Source organism: Melopsittacus undulatus, chromosome 5 (assembly GCF_012275295.1).
Source record: "Melopsittacus undulatus isolate bMelUnd1 chromosome 5, bMelUnd1.mat.Z, whole genome shotgun sequence".
NCBI lineage: Eukaryota > Metazoa > Chordata > Aves > Psittaciformes > Psittaculidae > Melopsittacus > Melopsittacus undulatus.
In genome coordinates, this window is record NC_047531.1 from 7874958 (window position 1) to 7889449 (window position 14492).

Genomic DNA, 14492 nt, shown 5'->3' on the forward strand with positions numbered 1-14492 from the left:
AGAAAATACACGCAGGACAGCGAGAGTGTGAAACAAAATTAGAGAGACTTTCAAATGTAACATTTCATAAGTAACATTTTTTACTCTAATAAAAAGAAAAAATAAAGACCCCAAATTTCTTACAAAGTTGGCATAAACATTGCACTCCAAAGGTTGCATCTGCCTTACTGATTAGATCCCAGATAATTCTTCTTATTCTCCTTGGCTGCGCACAGGCTCTGCTATCAGTCCGTTGCACCATCAACATCTCTCTTCTGCTGTTCTTGTCTGAAAGTTAGTTACTTTGGATTTATTTCCTTATTTGCAGTTAAAGCTGATTTTTGTGTTTGTTTCAGAAGTGTTGCACTGCTCTTCCTGCACAATAGGAAGAAAATCACTTAATCATGTCAGCATTCATGTTTTACTTGGTATAACACAGAGATACTGTTCACTGTGGGGAAGTTACTGCACAGGCAAAGGGAGGGTATGGTTTTACAGCCTACAGGCTTCTGAGCGTTGGTTCCCTGGGCAGTAGACACTGTTAGCGCAGTCAGGGCAAATAAGCTTTCCTCTGCCTTTAGTGCCTATTATTTGCTTTGGCCACACAGGATGTTAGTTTAGGTCCTCTTTCATGGGCTTGTATTTCCATGTGCAAAGAAGTCTGCAGGATAACGAGTTGTTCAGATCGTGTGAGCATCTCTATATGAAGTTCTCCAGCCTAGTCTTAGACAAAACTGTGCTTCAGCTAGTACTGGTTGAGTAACTGGAGGAATGGGAGATGGACACACAAATGTTTTCCCTATCCAGCCCTCTTTTTAATGCAATTTTATTAGCATGAATCCGAGACTGGCCTTGGGCGTAGGCATCTGGCATAGCAAACTCAAAAGAACAAGTTGTCTACCCAGTCATTATGACTTTTGAACAGCCTTGGGCATGGTTATCCCTCTGTCTCTGCCTGCACCCCTTCACTTTTGCAGTGAGGATAGCATTCAGCTGCAGATTTCAGGTAGGCCATATGGCAGAGGCAGTCTTCTGTGTCAGGGGACTTGCAAGAATACTGCTGAAGGCAATTGATCCTTCAGTCAGAGAGCACTTAAGATGTAAGGCGTTGAGGTCCCTTCCAACCCTTGTGATTCTGTGAAAGTGTTGCACCAGTATTCCCTTGCTCCTTTGGCTTCTGCACCATACTGCTTCTATTCCATGGGTGGGCATTCATGAACCTCCTTTTCTTTTGGATTTTCCTGTCTGGCTTTTCTTTTTAGCACTGTGTCAGGAGAGCTCCACAAAATGCCTAATCCAGGACATCCCTGGCTTCCATATCAGTGTATCTTGAGCAAAACCAAAATCCAGTGTTGACTGGGAACTGCTGTGTTACGTTCAGCAGTTGTGCAGGCAGTGACTGCCAGAAGCAATTTTCCTTTCATCTTCTGAGGAGACTATTAATTTCAGTCATGATAGTCTAAATTGGAACAGTAAATGGCATAGATTTTGTTACTTATTTCTTTGGAGAACATGTTCAAAATGAATGATGTATGAATGTATTGCAGATGGGTGTATTTGTATTAGTTATCAAAGTTGCACTTTGAAGATGTCATGTGAGGTCAGCATGGTGTTACTGCATGGTGGCCATGTGTAGCCAGGCAGTACCCCAAAAAGTTCACAGCTCAGACCAAAGTTGGTGCATTAGCAGTACCAGGCCAGGCTTTACCACTAGTAGAGACAGCGTGGCCATTAATGGCCGTGAGTTGTAGATGCTCTTTGTGTTTGGCACTATTCAGACAAAGGTTCATGAGCCTGGACAGGCATGGGTTCAAAGAAGTCCTTTTCTTACTTCATTGTTCAGGCAAGGGTTAAGTGATGCTAACTTACCTGCTGAAGGATGTCTGGGGAACCCAGCCTGAAGAGGAAATGAACCTAGATCTCCCAAATGTCAGTTCAGTGCTTCAGTTACAAGTCAGATGCATGTTAATTCTTTGTGGCTCCCTGCATCACCCAGCATAGGATTGCTTTGACCATCTGACACGCTGCACAATGCTGTGGCAAAAGAGATGTGTGGATATATAGAAAGAGTCCTGGCATATCGTAAGAAGAGAGACCAGTCCAGGGATTGATTTGGCTCTCCTCTTTTTATTCTACCACCACCTCTTTGAGTTTTAACTTCTGTTTGTCTTAAGCGTGTCCATATGATAACAGCTGAGTAATTCACTAAACTTCTGGATGCATTGTACTGTGCATGCTGTTGTGAGCATCAGTCCCATATAGCAGAATATCCTGTTGGAGAAAATGGCACAATATGATAAGAGGGTAAAGATGTAAGATATAGTGGGCATAGGGGAAAACAGCATTTCTGAAAATAGCACAAAATACAGTGAAACTGCTAGTGCTGGTGAGGTCCCAGAGCAGTGCATACTGGAGGAGCTGGAAAAGGCATCAGCAGACCTTATCAAGGTACGATAAGATACATGCAGTGTTCCCTGCCACCTAATTAACTGACACACTACTGTGTTAGTCTGGGTTTATCTTAATTTCATGTTTGCTTTGCTGATCACCAGGAAACAGCAGGAAGTAAATGGCCCTTTCAAAGAAATGTGACTAATATTTCCTTGAGCAGGCTCCATTTTAAACAGCTTATACTGAATGTAATACATCCAGGCATAAAATACACCATAAAATGGCAGAGTACCACAAACACATGGTGCAGATGATGCCAGAAAACTGTGATAACTTCTGACAGAAAAATGATGGCGAATACTCCAGTTCCATGACACAGAATAACAATATTGTCTGAACGTACCTTATAAGGATATACAAAGCGTTTGATAGCCACTGTTCTTTAAAGTTCTCTGAATGGTGTTTCTTATGTGAGGTTCTCACAAATCAAGGTTAAACAGAAGGAACAAAATATGCTGCCTCATCAGTGATGAAATTCTGGTAGTCGGCTCACTTACTATTTTGTTTCTCCTTTGATCACCTGAGGGGATTTTGTGGTGTCTGCTTGTATATCTGCTTGAAAGATCTGTAGATTTTTAAAGCCTTGCTTTTTATTCAGTCTCTGGTTCTGCCTCCCAGCATAGGTTCATTGGGGTGGAGAAGAGTTCTGCCTTATAGTAACTGGAGAACAGCTCTCAACAAGCCTGACTGGAAGTTGCAGCTGAGTTTTATAGTAGAACATTGTTCTCTCTGCAGAATCACCAGTGAAGTATCAAAAATAACTGTTAAAAAGGGTAAAAAGTACAGAAAATAAGGGGGGAGTGGGGAGAAGCCCAACAAAAATCCCTATTTCTTCGCATAAGAATTCAGCTCACAGGCTCCAGAAGCTTCCAAATTGCTCTTTTCCCTCTGTTCCACTGACGCCAAAAAATATTAGAATCAAGTTAAGATCCCTGGATTGTAAATCAAGCATTGAGGCTTGGCTGCAGAAGAGAGATCTTACTTGAACATTAGCAGTCCACTGGCAACTCTGCCAGCTTTATTAATCTTATTTCACTTGTGACCTCAGACTTTCCATTTGAGTAAATCTTTATGAAATGCAGTCTCTCCCAGTTGCTTTACCTTTTCAATAAAGAAAATTCTTGTTTTCAAAGGGAAAAATTATAAAAGCCTGTAACTTTTTCTCTTCTGGACCTGTGATCCAGCCTAATAAGTAATCTCATAATTCAAAGGTTAAATAGCTTAAGTTTGATGTCAGGTATGAGTCTTTTTCGTGTTAAATAAGGTGTCCTGTTTTGTAGTCTGGTGACAGTACTTTAGCTAGAAGTGGTTTGTAATGATTTAATCAAGATAGGCTGTGCATTTTTAATAGTGAACTGAATTGCACTTTCAAAGCAGACTGACTTCATTGTTTACAATGCCACAGAACTAGAAAGAATTGAAAAAATACCCCCCAAAAGCCCAGCTTTCTGCAGTCAGTGTGCAGCAATACATCAAATAAATCATTAGGGATGTTCCCTCTTTTTTGCAACTGGAATGAAAATAAATACAAATTAGAAGTTCGCATGTACTTTTAAATCAAGAATTCAGAGTTCTGAAAGTATGAAAATGCTCATCTGGACTAACACTGCTAGACCTCTCAGAAGTCACTAGTGCTTTTCAGCCATTTCTGTAATGAGGAACAGTGACCCAATTTAGGGGGTCCTTGAAAACAATATTTGCTTTGGGATGGGGACCTTGGCTGACTGTAGACTGCAGGAAAAAGGTTTAATTCCCTTAACTGTATGTGGAGAGAGAATTTGATGGAGTTCCAGTTCCAGGAAGGGATCACAAAGTCAAGACCACACTTGTGTGCTCAAGAGCCACCTCTTGAAAGCAATCCTTTTGGTTACACGCAGCAATCTCGCTCACCCCGTTTCAGCTGAGCTCAAGGTGTTTTCTGGAAGGATGTCTGGCGATGAGAACAGGGACAAGCTGATGGAGGGTTAGTGTTGTGATGTGCTGAGCCTGATCCAACTCCTATTAAATTGAGTGGGAGCAGGCTCGGCCCTTAAATGCAGGAAATATTTTATTGTGAACTATCTGCATGATAGCTGCCAGGTAGATCAATAAGGACTTCCGCTGCTTCCTGTCGCTCACCTTTGATGAGCGCTTGATTTATGACAAACCCACGAAGTAAAGCCAGCTCATTTGGTCTGCCCTGACAGCAGCTGCTGCTGGAGATAAGACAGACTTTATTGCCTTAACTGGCTGGATAAGGAAAAAGAGCTAGCTGCAGAAAGATTAAGAAACACAACTTTTTTCAGTTCCCTCACCAGTTTGACCGTGCCTTCAGAAGAGCTTGCTCACGATGTGGCACTGCGGAGGGAGGAAGAAAGGCTTATTTATGCAAATATTAAAGAAAAATATGTGAAGTTTATTTTGGAAATAAGCAATGCAGTATGTTTAGGATTACACTATCGTATCAGGTGATCTGGGTATAAACCCAAACCAGAAACTTGTGCGGTGGACAAAGAGCTTTGCACTGCTCTCAAGTACAGTCAGCTCTGCAGAACGTGAGCCTTGGGCATGGCTCTGGCAAAGAGGCCTCCCAGCATCTGCAGAACAGCACACCAGGAAGGACAGCAGCAGCATTTGAACACTAACACCATCAAAAACATTAGTTGCAGTTGTGACACACAAAGCTGCTGCTGTTTTTCTTAAAGTCAATTCTGCGTGAAGGAAGTAGTTTTTAGAGAACAAGAAAAGACGTTGCTCTGCAACTCGTGTTTATTTGCAGTGTCACATGTGATGGGATGCAGCACACTGAGCAGGTAAAAGGGAACATATTTCTCAAGGCAGTGACAATTAAAATGTGGTAGTAATATTAGGTTTTGTGTGTTGTTGGTGTAGCTGAACTGGATGTCAAAAACTTGAGCTTCACTCCATATGCACCCCTCAAATCTCTGCTTGCTCCATGGATATATCCTTTGATCATTCCCTTCCCTCACGTAGCTGACTTAGAAAAGGAGATATGTTCTGTTTTATGAAGCCCTGCAGTCTCCTTCAGGGTTAGTGAATGGCATGTAGTGTAGAGATCCCAAATGTTAAGGAGCAGGGAGAAGTGAAGGATTTTGAGGGAAGAGGACTGCTCCCTGTAAAGCTGCTGCTGGACACCCGCAGTATCAGAACTGCTGTATGTGCACATTGTTGGCTGAAGCAGAGCTCACAATCTTTCTTGTTTAGGAAGGAGGGGGGAGAACATGAATGGGAAGGGAGTGGGAAGGGGTGGTAATGCTACCTCATTAAACATAGATGATGCCTTTTTTTGTGATGTTTGTGTGGTATCTGTGGCTTGGTTTCTGCCCACAGGCTTACATGCAGCCCCACTTGCTGGGAAATGAGTTCACACATTTAGAGTTTCCACGGAGGGTGCAGCGCAAGGAAGTTGGAAAGAGGATGCTCTACCGTGACTTCAACATGACTGGCTGGTAAGAATGTGTCCTTCTCGGCATGAAATCTGCCTTCTTCCCAACCAATGCCTGCTTTGTACCTGTCTTTGATTAGTGTAAACTCCATCAAACATGGATGTGTACCCCTGTGTACTGAAGGGAAAGGTGTTACCTTCTTTCAGATGTATTTTCCTTTCAGAAGTTAACATTTTAAATAAATTGACCTGCCTCCAGAGTTAGGACCTTGTTTCATTTTAATGTGGGAGGACTCAAAGCAGAGTAAACAAGTAAAAGGGAGGACATGCCAAGGGATCTTCCTGAAAGCTAAACAGCTTTTCTATCTTGGAAATAGCTTTTTATAATATCTGGATCCTTTGCATGCTGAGGAATGCTTGAAGAAAAGAAGAGATGCCTCCCATACCCCAGTGCAGCTGACCCCTGATTTGGGTTACCCTTGAGGAATTCCTTTAAAGATGGGCCTATCTGAATAAAAGCCATAGCCATCTTAAAATGAAAAGGCTTGAATGAACAGCATTGACTTAATGAAGCGAAGACAAGAAGAAGGATGATTTTTTTGTCTCTTGCTAATTGTCTTCATTGTTCTGTGTCTGTTCAAGAGGCTCCTTCTCAAGTGACTCAAACTCACTTAGAGAAGCCCTCATCCTTGCTGTTGTGGGCTCTGTGTGTAAGCTATAAAGACAAAAGCCCTAAATGCACTTCCATGCTGTTTGTGTTTTACCATCCTTAGCAAATGTCCTTTCAAGAAGGAAAAGAATGAAGAGGGTTAAAAAGTCTTTGTTTTGGAGGCCATACCCCACATTCTTCTGATTTGTACCATACTTTATAGACCATAACTATAATGATGTGTTAATGGCAGAATGATGATCTAAGTTTAATGTTGCCTGGAGTGTTTGTGCAGATCATCTTAATCTGGGAATAACCATCATTGTCCATCATCTTAAACAGCTGCTGCTAGAATGCGCAGTCTCACCCTGCGAATGATGACTTCACATTTTAGAAAGGCTACAGGCATGAGCAAAAGAATAGGAAACAGAATAAGAACATTGGATCAACTGAGGTCTTCAACAACAAAATATTTGGAACATCATGAGACATTCTCCCGGTTTCTGCAAAGGGAGTTTTCTTATTAAACTCCCGGATGTCTCTGAAGGCAATCAGTAAAGCGTGTCTTCATGTAGACTTCCAAATGTTCTTTCTCAAGATATGAGATGCTATTGAAGGGGAAAGGGGTGGGGAGAAGGGAAGCCTTCTAATTTAGGGGAGAGCTATAGGAGTATCATGGGCCAAGATCTTCCTTAGGGGAGGGTGAGAGCAGATTACTTTCATTATGGTTGGAAGGCAGAGAGGGTTTCTGCAGCTCTGTGGGAGTTGTTTTGCATTTCCCTGGTTGGTTAGTGGTCTGGAAAGAAAATGAGGTTAAAATGGTTGAAGTTGCAGCATTGGCAGGTGACACCACAACTCTTTTCCTAATAATCAAGAAAGGACGTGAGGAACTTTAAAGCATTAAGTTAGCTACTTGAATGGGCATCATAATGATCAAATTTGGTGTTGATAAATACCATGTAAAGCAAGAGATGGAAAAATAAAGTTGAACTTGAGAGCCCTGTCAAAAAGCTCAGTGGAAGTTCTGCTTACTGTGACTCTTTCTTTTTCCCAGTCAAAATCACCAGTGGAATGTTGGGATGTGTACTGGGCTGGAATAGATAAAAATTAATAGGTAATTCTGTATGTCAATTTATACCTCATTTATGGATCTGTGCATAGCACTTCACCTTATTCAAAATGATTCTTGCATAGATAATAGTGTTTGGCATTAGAGGAAAGTTAAATAAGAAGGAATGCAAATTTTAATGTAGAATAATAAGCAAGAGCTTGGGTAAGCCTGACTGGATAGCAGATTTGAGTCAGTGTTATTGTTTTTTCATACTGGTGCATGAACTCTTAACTCTAGCATATGGCAGGGGGGAGAAGAGAGTTGATTTTCCTGTTGATTTGTCTGCATTTCCCGAAGTGTAGGATACGTGTTGATCCAGTTCCTGATTCTGATATAGTCAATGCAGCAATTACACCAGTATACTACAAATATGCCTAGCTGTAAGCAATTATTGCAGAATAAATACTTAAACTGTGACTTGGAAGTTCAAGCCTGAATTCACCTCAGTGTTGTTCCAGAAAGAGGTGGCCTGTGCCAAGCGAAAGCTTGTGGAGACTGTGATGAGGCTACTGCTCCCTGCTGTCCCTTTTGACTCCTGTTTGGAAGTAGAAAACGGGAGCTACATTTTAGTTCTGAACAAAAGGATTGAAATCTTTTAGCTGTTCCATATCCCACAGCTAGCACATCAGTTACCTCTTTGTTTGCTTGCCTCAGGACAATGAAATGGTGAGGGAATTTTGCTCTATCACCATGAATTTATCTAAATCAGAGGCCTTCTAAATAAGGATCCATTTCTTTTTGCAGGGTGTTTGCCCAAGGGTGTCTTGTTCTCCATCGGATTGTGTGCAGTGGTCTCCTAAGCAGAGGAGAGGCCATCTGCTTCAATTTATCCAACAGTCTAGGTCAATTTTTATGTTTGAGACTGTGGACAAGACATTTGATTTCCAGTTTGGTGGCCCTTCAGAGGTGATGGTTTGAGGTGGCTGGTGCTTCACAGTGGTTGTTTTACACTTCAAGGGGTTTGCTTCTGCTTTCTTCCCTTCCTAATTCCTAGATTTAAGTGATGCATGAGGACACAGCAGCCAAGGACATGTCTGTTCAGCATTTGTTGTTAAGGACAATATCTATCACGAAGAATAAATTAGCATATATATTCCTTTTCTAGAACACATCAGATGGAGCTTTGGCCAGCCAAAACACGGCCAACTTTTATCACTTACAATTCAGAAGATCAATTGTCTGAACCTGGTTTTGGTCACTGACTTCACCATGTGTTGACATTTGCATGTACATGCAGAGAGGTGCGGGTGATGTGAGGAAGAAACGGCCACTCTGACACTTAATTACTGAAGCCTTTAGCGAGAGGGTGTCAACTCTCTGCTGTGATGTTTCCTCAGGAAAATGAACTGGTTTATTTCAAAATTCAGGACACTTTCTGTGTTTTCTGTTAGAAACTATATAGCTATTTTTTTTCCTTCATTTTTCCCTTCTCCTGTGCTCTGGAGCTTTTCAGACTCAACAATGGCTTGGCTTGCCCAGACTGTTTGGATTACAAAAGGTTATTGTCTTTGGGTTTGTCATCATGCATTTGGCCTTTTTTTTTCTTCCTTTTCTTTCTTCCCTTTTTTTTTCCCTCATGTGAAGTTTCCACACTGGCTTTGTCTCAACAGCCCACAGTGGTAGCAGAGCTGCCAAGTTTCCCCACAGCATTAGGACAACCACTGATCCAGCAATGTGTACCGCATCACTGGTCCAGGCTGCCTGTAACTGCTCTGAGACCAGCCTTTCCTTTCTCCCTCTGGCTCTCCCACCCTTTCAGGTTTCTCTGCAGTGGCAGCTGGGATGAGAAATCCACTGTATTAAACGTATCTAAAACCCCGTTTAGGTGGGAGCTGACTGTGAGCTGCCCCTCCTGTCCCCTCGCCCCACATGCATTGTGGTTGAGCAACCATTGCAAAATGCGTACTGTAGCTGGCAAGGCATCTCAAGAGCTGTGTCTCCTGCTGAACAAGCCTCCGAGCTGTCTCGAGCCATAATTTGCTGGCAGACATCCGTGTTACTGACAGCCTTTCACAGCTGGGTCTCTGGTCTGGGGTTTTCAGGCCCATGGCTTGCAGAGGTTAAACTTGTACCAGGAAGAGGGTATTTCTGGTGGCTTTGACAAGTCCTGGCAACAGAAGCATCAGGGAAGACTCAATGGCCATGTAAGCGAAATGCTGCCAGTGCTAAAAAGGGGTGAAGGTCGCCTGCAATAGAAATATATGGGGGGAAATGCAGGCCTGATGGTTACTGCTCCTTTAAAGTACTGCACAGAATTAGTACTGTTTGTCTCTGCCTTTTATTTGAATGTTAAGGCATGGTTGGTCAGGTTTTCTTTACTCACGGGTATATCCAGTGTGAACAATTGTGAAGTACTCTGCTCTGACTATATCATAGACATCTTCCCAAAACCTGGTTTGCTGTGTCGCTCACTGGCACAAAAGGCTCCTTCCCAGGTTTCTCCTGTCAGCCTCCCATGGGGCTGCAGGAGCCATACGGTGCTGCACTTAACCAAAGTCATCCAGAAGACACTACCAACTGGTATCAGCTTTGATGGTTTCAGAGTTAACTTCTTTGCTCCTCCTTGGAATGCGAACAGTGGCCTTTCTGCTGCTTGTGTTGAAGTAGAGTCCTTTGAAGGCTTGTTTCCAGATCACAGCTTTAGCTTTTTTACTTGATTTTAGGGTGGCAAAAGAGCCCTAGATAACAAGTCCATTTTTGGACCTGATTGCTGGTGCCTTCCTTTGCTTTCCAGGAGTACACAGAGTTGAGCTGCATCCTGTCAAAAACATCCTGAGCTGGTGTAGTACCCACCACATATCATGGGCTGAAGCCCCAGGCAAGCAAGTGGGGGCATTCGGTGCTGCCTCTGATCACACTGTATGCACGGCAGCAGTGGAGTCCTCAGCAGCTCCATGTCCATGGGGAAAGGGGATACTGTGGCACACGGTCAGCACCCGAGGGTCAGCCAGTGCCAGGGAATCGCCTGCCTGGATGATTTATTCCAAAGCAGGAAGGCTGGTGTCCTGGGGCAAGCGCTAAGCAAAACCCATTTTATTCTAGAGTCAATATTGTCCACTGCCTGGAAAGCTGCCAGCCTGCTCTGTGCTCACCCTTTTCTTTCCAACAGGGAATGTCTTTCAGCCCCTAAGCATCTGATTAAAAAAGCAACTTCACTTCTGAAGCCGTTTTATTTTGTTTGGGATGGATGCCTTTTGCTTTCATTGTGCAGCCCGCCTTGCCGTCTGCGGTTCAGACTCCAGCTCACAAAACCCAGGCTCTCATTAATCACTTATAGGGGATCCAGAATGCCCCGGTGAGAGCCAACGTACATGTTTTGCTTGGTAATGCACGAGCTGATTTGAGCAAATATTGCTAACGCAGCCACTATCTTCTTCTTTATGGCTGGGCTCGATGTCCTTTGACAGCGTGTTCAGGTAGCCTGCCCGAGGAGTGCCTGAGCAGATTGAGAAATGCCACAGAAATGCTTTATGGACCAGGCGCCCGCACTGTGCCCCCCTTTAATATAAATTGATTTATTGAATCAAGCACAGGAGCCCTGCTACAGAAACCTCGGGCTATATTCTCTGGAGAACCACCTAATAAAACAGCCCCAACTGACACTCCTCATTAGCTTTTCCACTGATCCCAAGGCGGTATTTAAAGTGACAGTGTCCCTCTTTTTGGCCTGAATTTATCTGCTGGCAAATGCCTGTGGGTCTAATTAGCTTAGCATTATTAGTCTTATTCAGATAAGCTGCATTTCCTAACAGCTTGATTCCAACTTGTAAAAAGTAATTGGAAGTCTGCAAACCCTGTGCCGTAACCTGCTTGATTGTGCCTTTTAGCCAAATTCATGTCATTTACAAAAAGTCATCCTTCCTCCCCCCTCCCCTTTTAATTGAGCGTTTTTGTCTAGTGCAACCTTCTGTGCTTCCTCGGGTGGAATCCTGCCTGTATTGTTGTGTTCGAGGCCTCGGCCGTACCCTTTGTATGATCGCCAGGGAGAGATCAAATTCTAATTTCATAATTACTTCACAAGAAAGCAGCTTTTTCCCCAGTCATGCCTGGTATTAATTTCCTCCCAGCAACTTACATTTTCATAATTTAATGATTATGGGCCACCTTTGCAGCACTGAGCCTTTCTGGAGAAGAGAGAGCTTGGATATCACTTCTGCAACAGAAACCTATGGCCTCTTGCTTTTTGTCTTTGCTCTTATCTCTCATTGCGAGGGAGCCAGGAGCAGGACGGGATGTGCCTCTTCAGTGCAAGCAAGCAGAGCAGCTTGCTGGGTTGTGCCTGAGTGTCTGGGGCACAGCTCAGCGATGATGAATGGCTGTTTGCAATGTGCATGTTATGCATCTTCTCAAGATTTGCAGCCCTCACTGCAGGAGCAGCGGGAGGTGAGAGCTGACCTGCTGTGTACAGCACGTCTCCTGACAGTGACAAATGGCTCTTTTCCCCAAGTGCACACATGCTGCAAGAGCTGAGCCAGTGTCTTCGGGGCAGGAGAAAGCAGAAACAAGAAAGTAATAGTGCTGCGACAGGAGAGAGAACTGGTCTAGGATAAAGCTCTTCAGGGCCAAGCAAGTGTGACAAGAATGAGGTTGGTCTGAGTCACATCCTACAGCAGCATCTCCTTCTGGTAGCGGTGCATCTGAGACCTGTCCCTGCACAGCTGTGCATTTCTGCTTGGGCTTTGCCTTGGCACTAGATCAGGTGCTGTGTATCAGGGACGAACAAAAGGCTCCCAGTCTGTATTGTGAGAAAGAAAGTGAACTGAAATGAGGTTATCTTCAATCTCAAAAACCCAGGCAAAACCACCTCTTCCTCCTGGTAAGGTCAAGTCTCTTCCCCTGCTCCTGTTTTCTCTGGCTTCCCAAGCTGCACACATTTGATATAACCTCCTCTGGGTCACTAGGAAATCCTCTTTCTTTCTGTTGCCACCCAGAACTGACCTACGGCTCTGCTGCTTGCTAAGAGGAGTCCCCTTGCTTCTCAGAGGAGCTTTCAGCACTGCTGTGGTATAGTGAGGTCTCTGCTTGCTGTGTCTCACTGCCTGCCCCATCCTATGCTACAGTGATCTTTCCCAGAAGAGTTTGCTTCATGATTCCTTCTTGACAGCAATCTCCGTTCAGAAGATCCCAGCTAGGAAGTGTGGAGCAGGCACTGCGAGGTTAACATTCTTCCATCTGCTTCACCACATCCTTTTAACAAGCAGCACATCAAAATGTGAATGTACAGTTTTTCTGTCCATCGCAGTGCATTAAGCCCATAGGGTTATAACAGCCTACTTCCCTTAGCCCTCTATCTCCAGAGAAAATGCTGACAAACTTCCCTGTTTGTCTTTTAGAAGAGATGGAGTAAATTTTAAGAAGCACTCAAGACCACAAATCCACTGGGGAAAAAAGCAAGAGTTGGCCTGGTGAGACTGTTGCAGAACATAGACCCGCTTGATGTGCCCCTGCAGTATCTGCACATGCTTTCTGTCACTGAGTAGTGGAAGCTCAAGTGGTCACCAGCAGTGAATGAAAGTGCTCACAGTACACTTGCTCTGTCCCTCCCAGGCTCCTGAGCAAAAAAAGCAGCAGGAGAGAGTGCTTATAAATAGCCCCAGTGAGGTTTTTTGTCCTTTTTGGGGGCAAGGACCTATCTAGATCCTTAGCCACCCCCTCCACTGACTTTTCCTCCCCCACTTTCTTTTAGTGCTCTATTGGAGGTGAATGGAATAAAAAATCAGCCACCTTCCAGAAAGTGCCTGAGAAAAGGTGCTAGTGCTTGAATCTTTACAGTGGGCTGGCCAAGACAGATAGAGTTTATTTTGCTTAGGAATTACTTCCACAGGAGTAGTTGTGGGGGAGATACAGCCTCTCCAAAGTCCAGACTCCATGTTAGGGCTGTATATGACAGTGAAGGCTCCCTGGAGATCCAGAGCTCACACAGAAGTCTGATTTGACCAAGCCAGAGAATGTATGTGTGTACAGGTCATGCTGAGATCCTTTATTTTTTGTCATCCGTAGACGAGTAGGCAGAACTGGGATTTGCAGGATGACACATTGTACAGTTTCAGGTTCACAAGAAGGAGTTTCTGAATTTTCTGTGAAAAACATGTATTTTAAAACTTGTATGTTTGCTTCTTCACCTGGAAGAAACCCTATGACAGTATCTTGGTTTAGAGTAGATCTTTCCCTAAAAACTGTTCTGTGCATATGTGCACATCTATAACTGATTTGCATTTGCCACCATGTTTTCTCTTAACAAACATTGCTATAGCTTATGTACTTTTATTATCTTTGTTTATCATAGTTTTCCTCATTAAACTGTATGTCAGATGAGAAGTAAGGGAAAGCTACTGAGGCACTGGAACATCAAAGCTAACCTACCTGGAGGGTACTTGGTATCAGATAGCACTGCCTGGATTTAGAGATCCTGATCCTGCAGAAACACATATAAGGGCATTTTTAAAAGGTTATGGCTTATCGAGAGATAAATGGCACCATTTTCAGTGGCTCTGTGCCTCACTTGCACTACTCCTTGGTACTAAGCACGCATTTATAGTGGTTTGATGCCTGCAGTTCAATAGACAGTATACATAAACAGTTCCTTTTGGGTTGGTGATTTAAGCTCTGTTATCCAAAGGGTGAACTCCAATCCACTGATTCCTCATGTGGGAGGGGAAAGAAAAACCGCAACCAGTTTCAAGTTTTGTGTTGCTCAAAGATTAAAATCTGATTTCCTATTGGAATGGCCAAGGAAAGTTGAGGTTGGGGGCAGGGAGGTTGGTTGGCTAGCTGGGTTAGTTTTGTTGTGAGGTTTTATTGGAGGGGGAGAGAGGAGGGGCAGATTGGGGGATGGTTCTGACTGAGCTTGGGGTTTCTTACAGATTATCAAAGCAGTGCTAGAAATAAGCCAAATCCACAAACCTTTCTCAAAGGAG

General features: G+C 43.6%; 1 protein-coding gene across 1 annotated transcript in view; it reads left to right on the forward strand.

Moving 5' to 3' along the window:
• PPM1H (protein phosphatase, Mg2+/Mn2+ dependent 1H) overlaps positions 1–14492 on the forward strand; it is a 131879-nt gene that overhangs the window by 95175 nt on the left and 22212 nt on the right. Inside the window, exon 6 of the mRNA XM_005148064.3 lies at positions 5761–5879. Coding sequence (XP_005148121.1) covers positions 5761–5879 — 119 coding nt within the window. The remainder of the gene's footprint in view (positions 1–5760; positions 5880–14492) is intronic.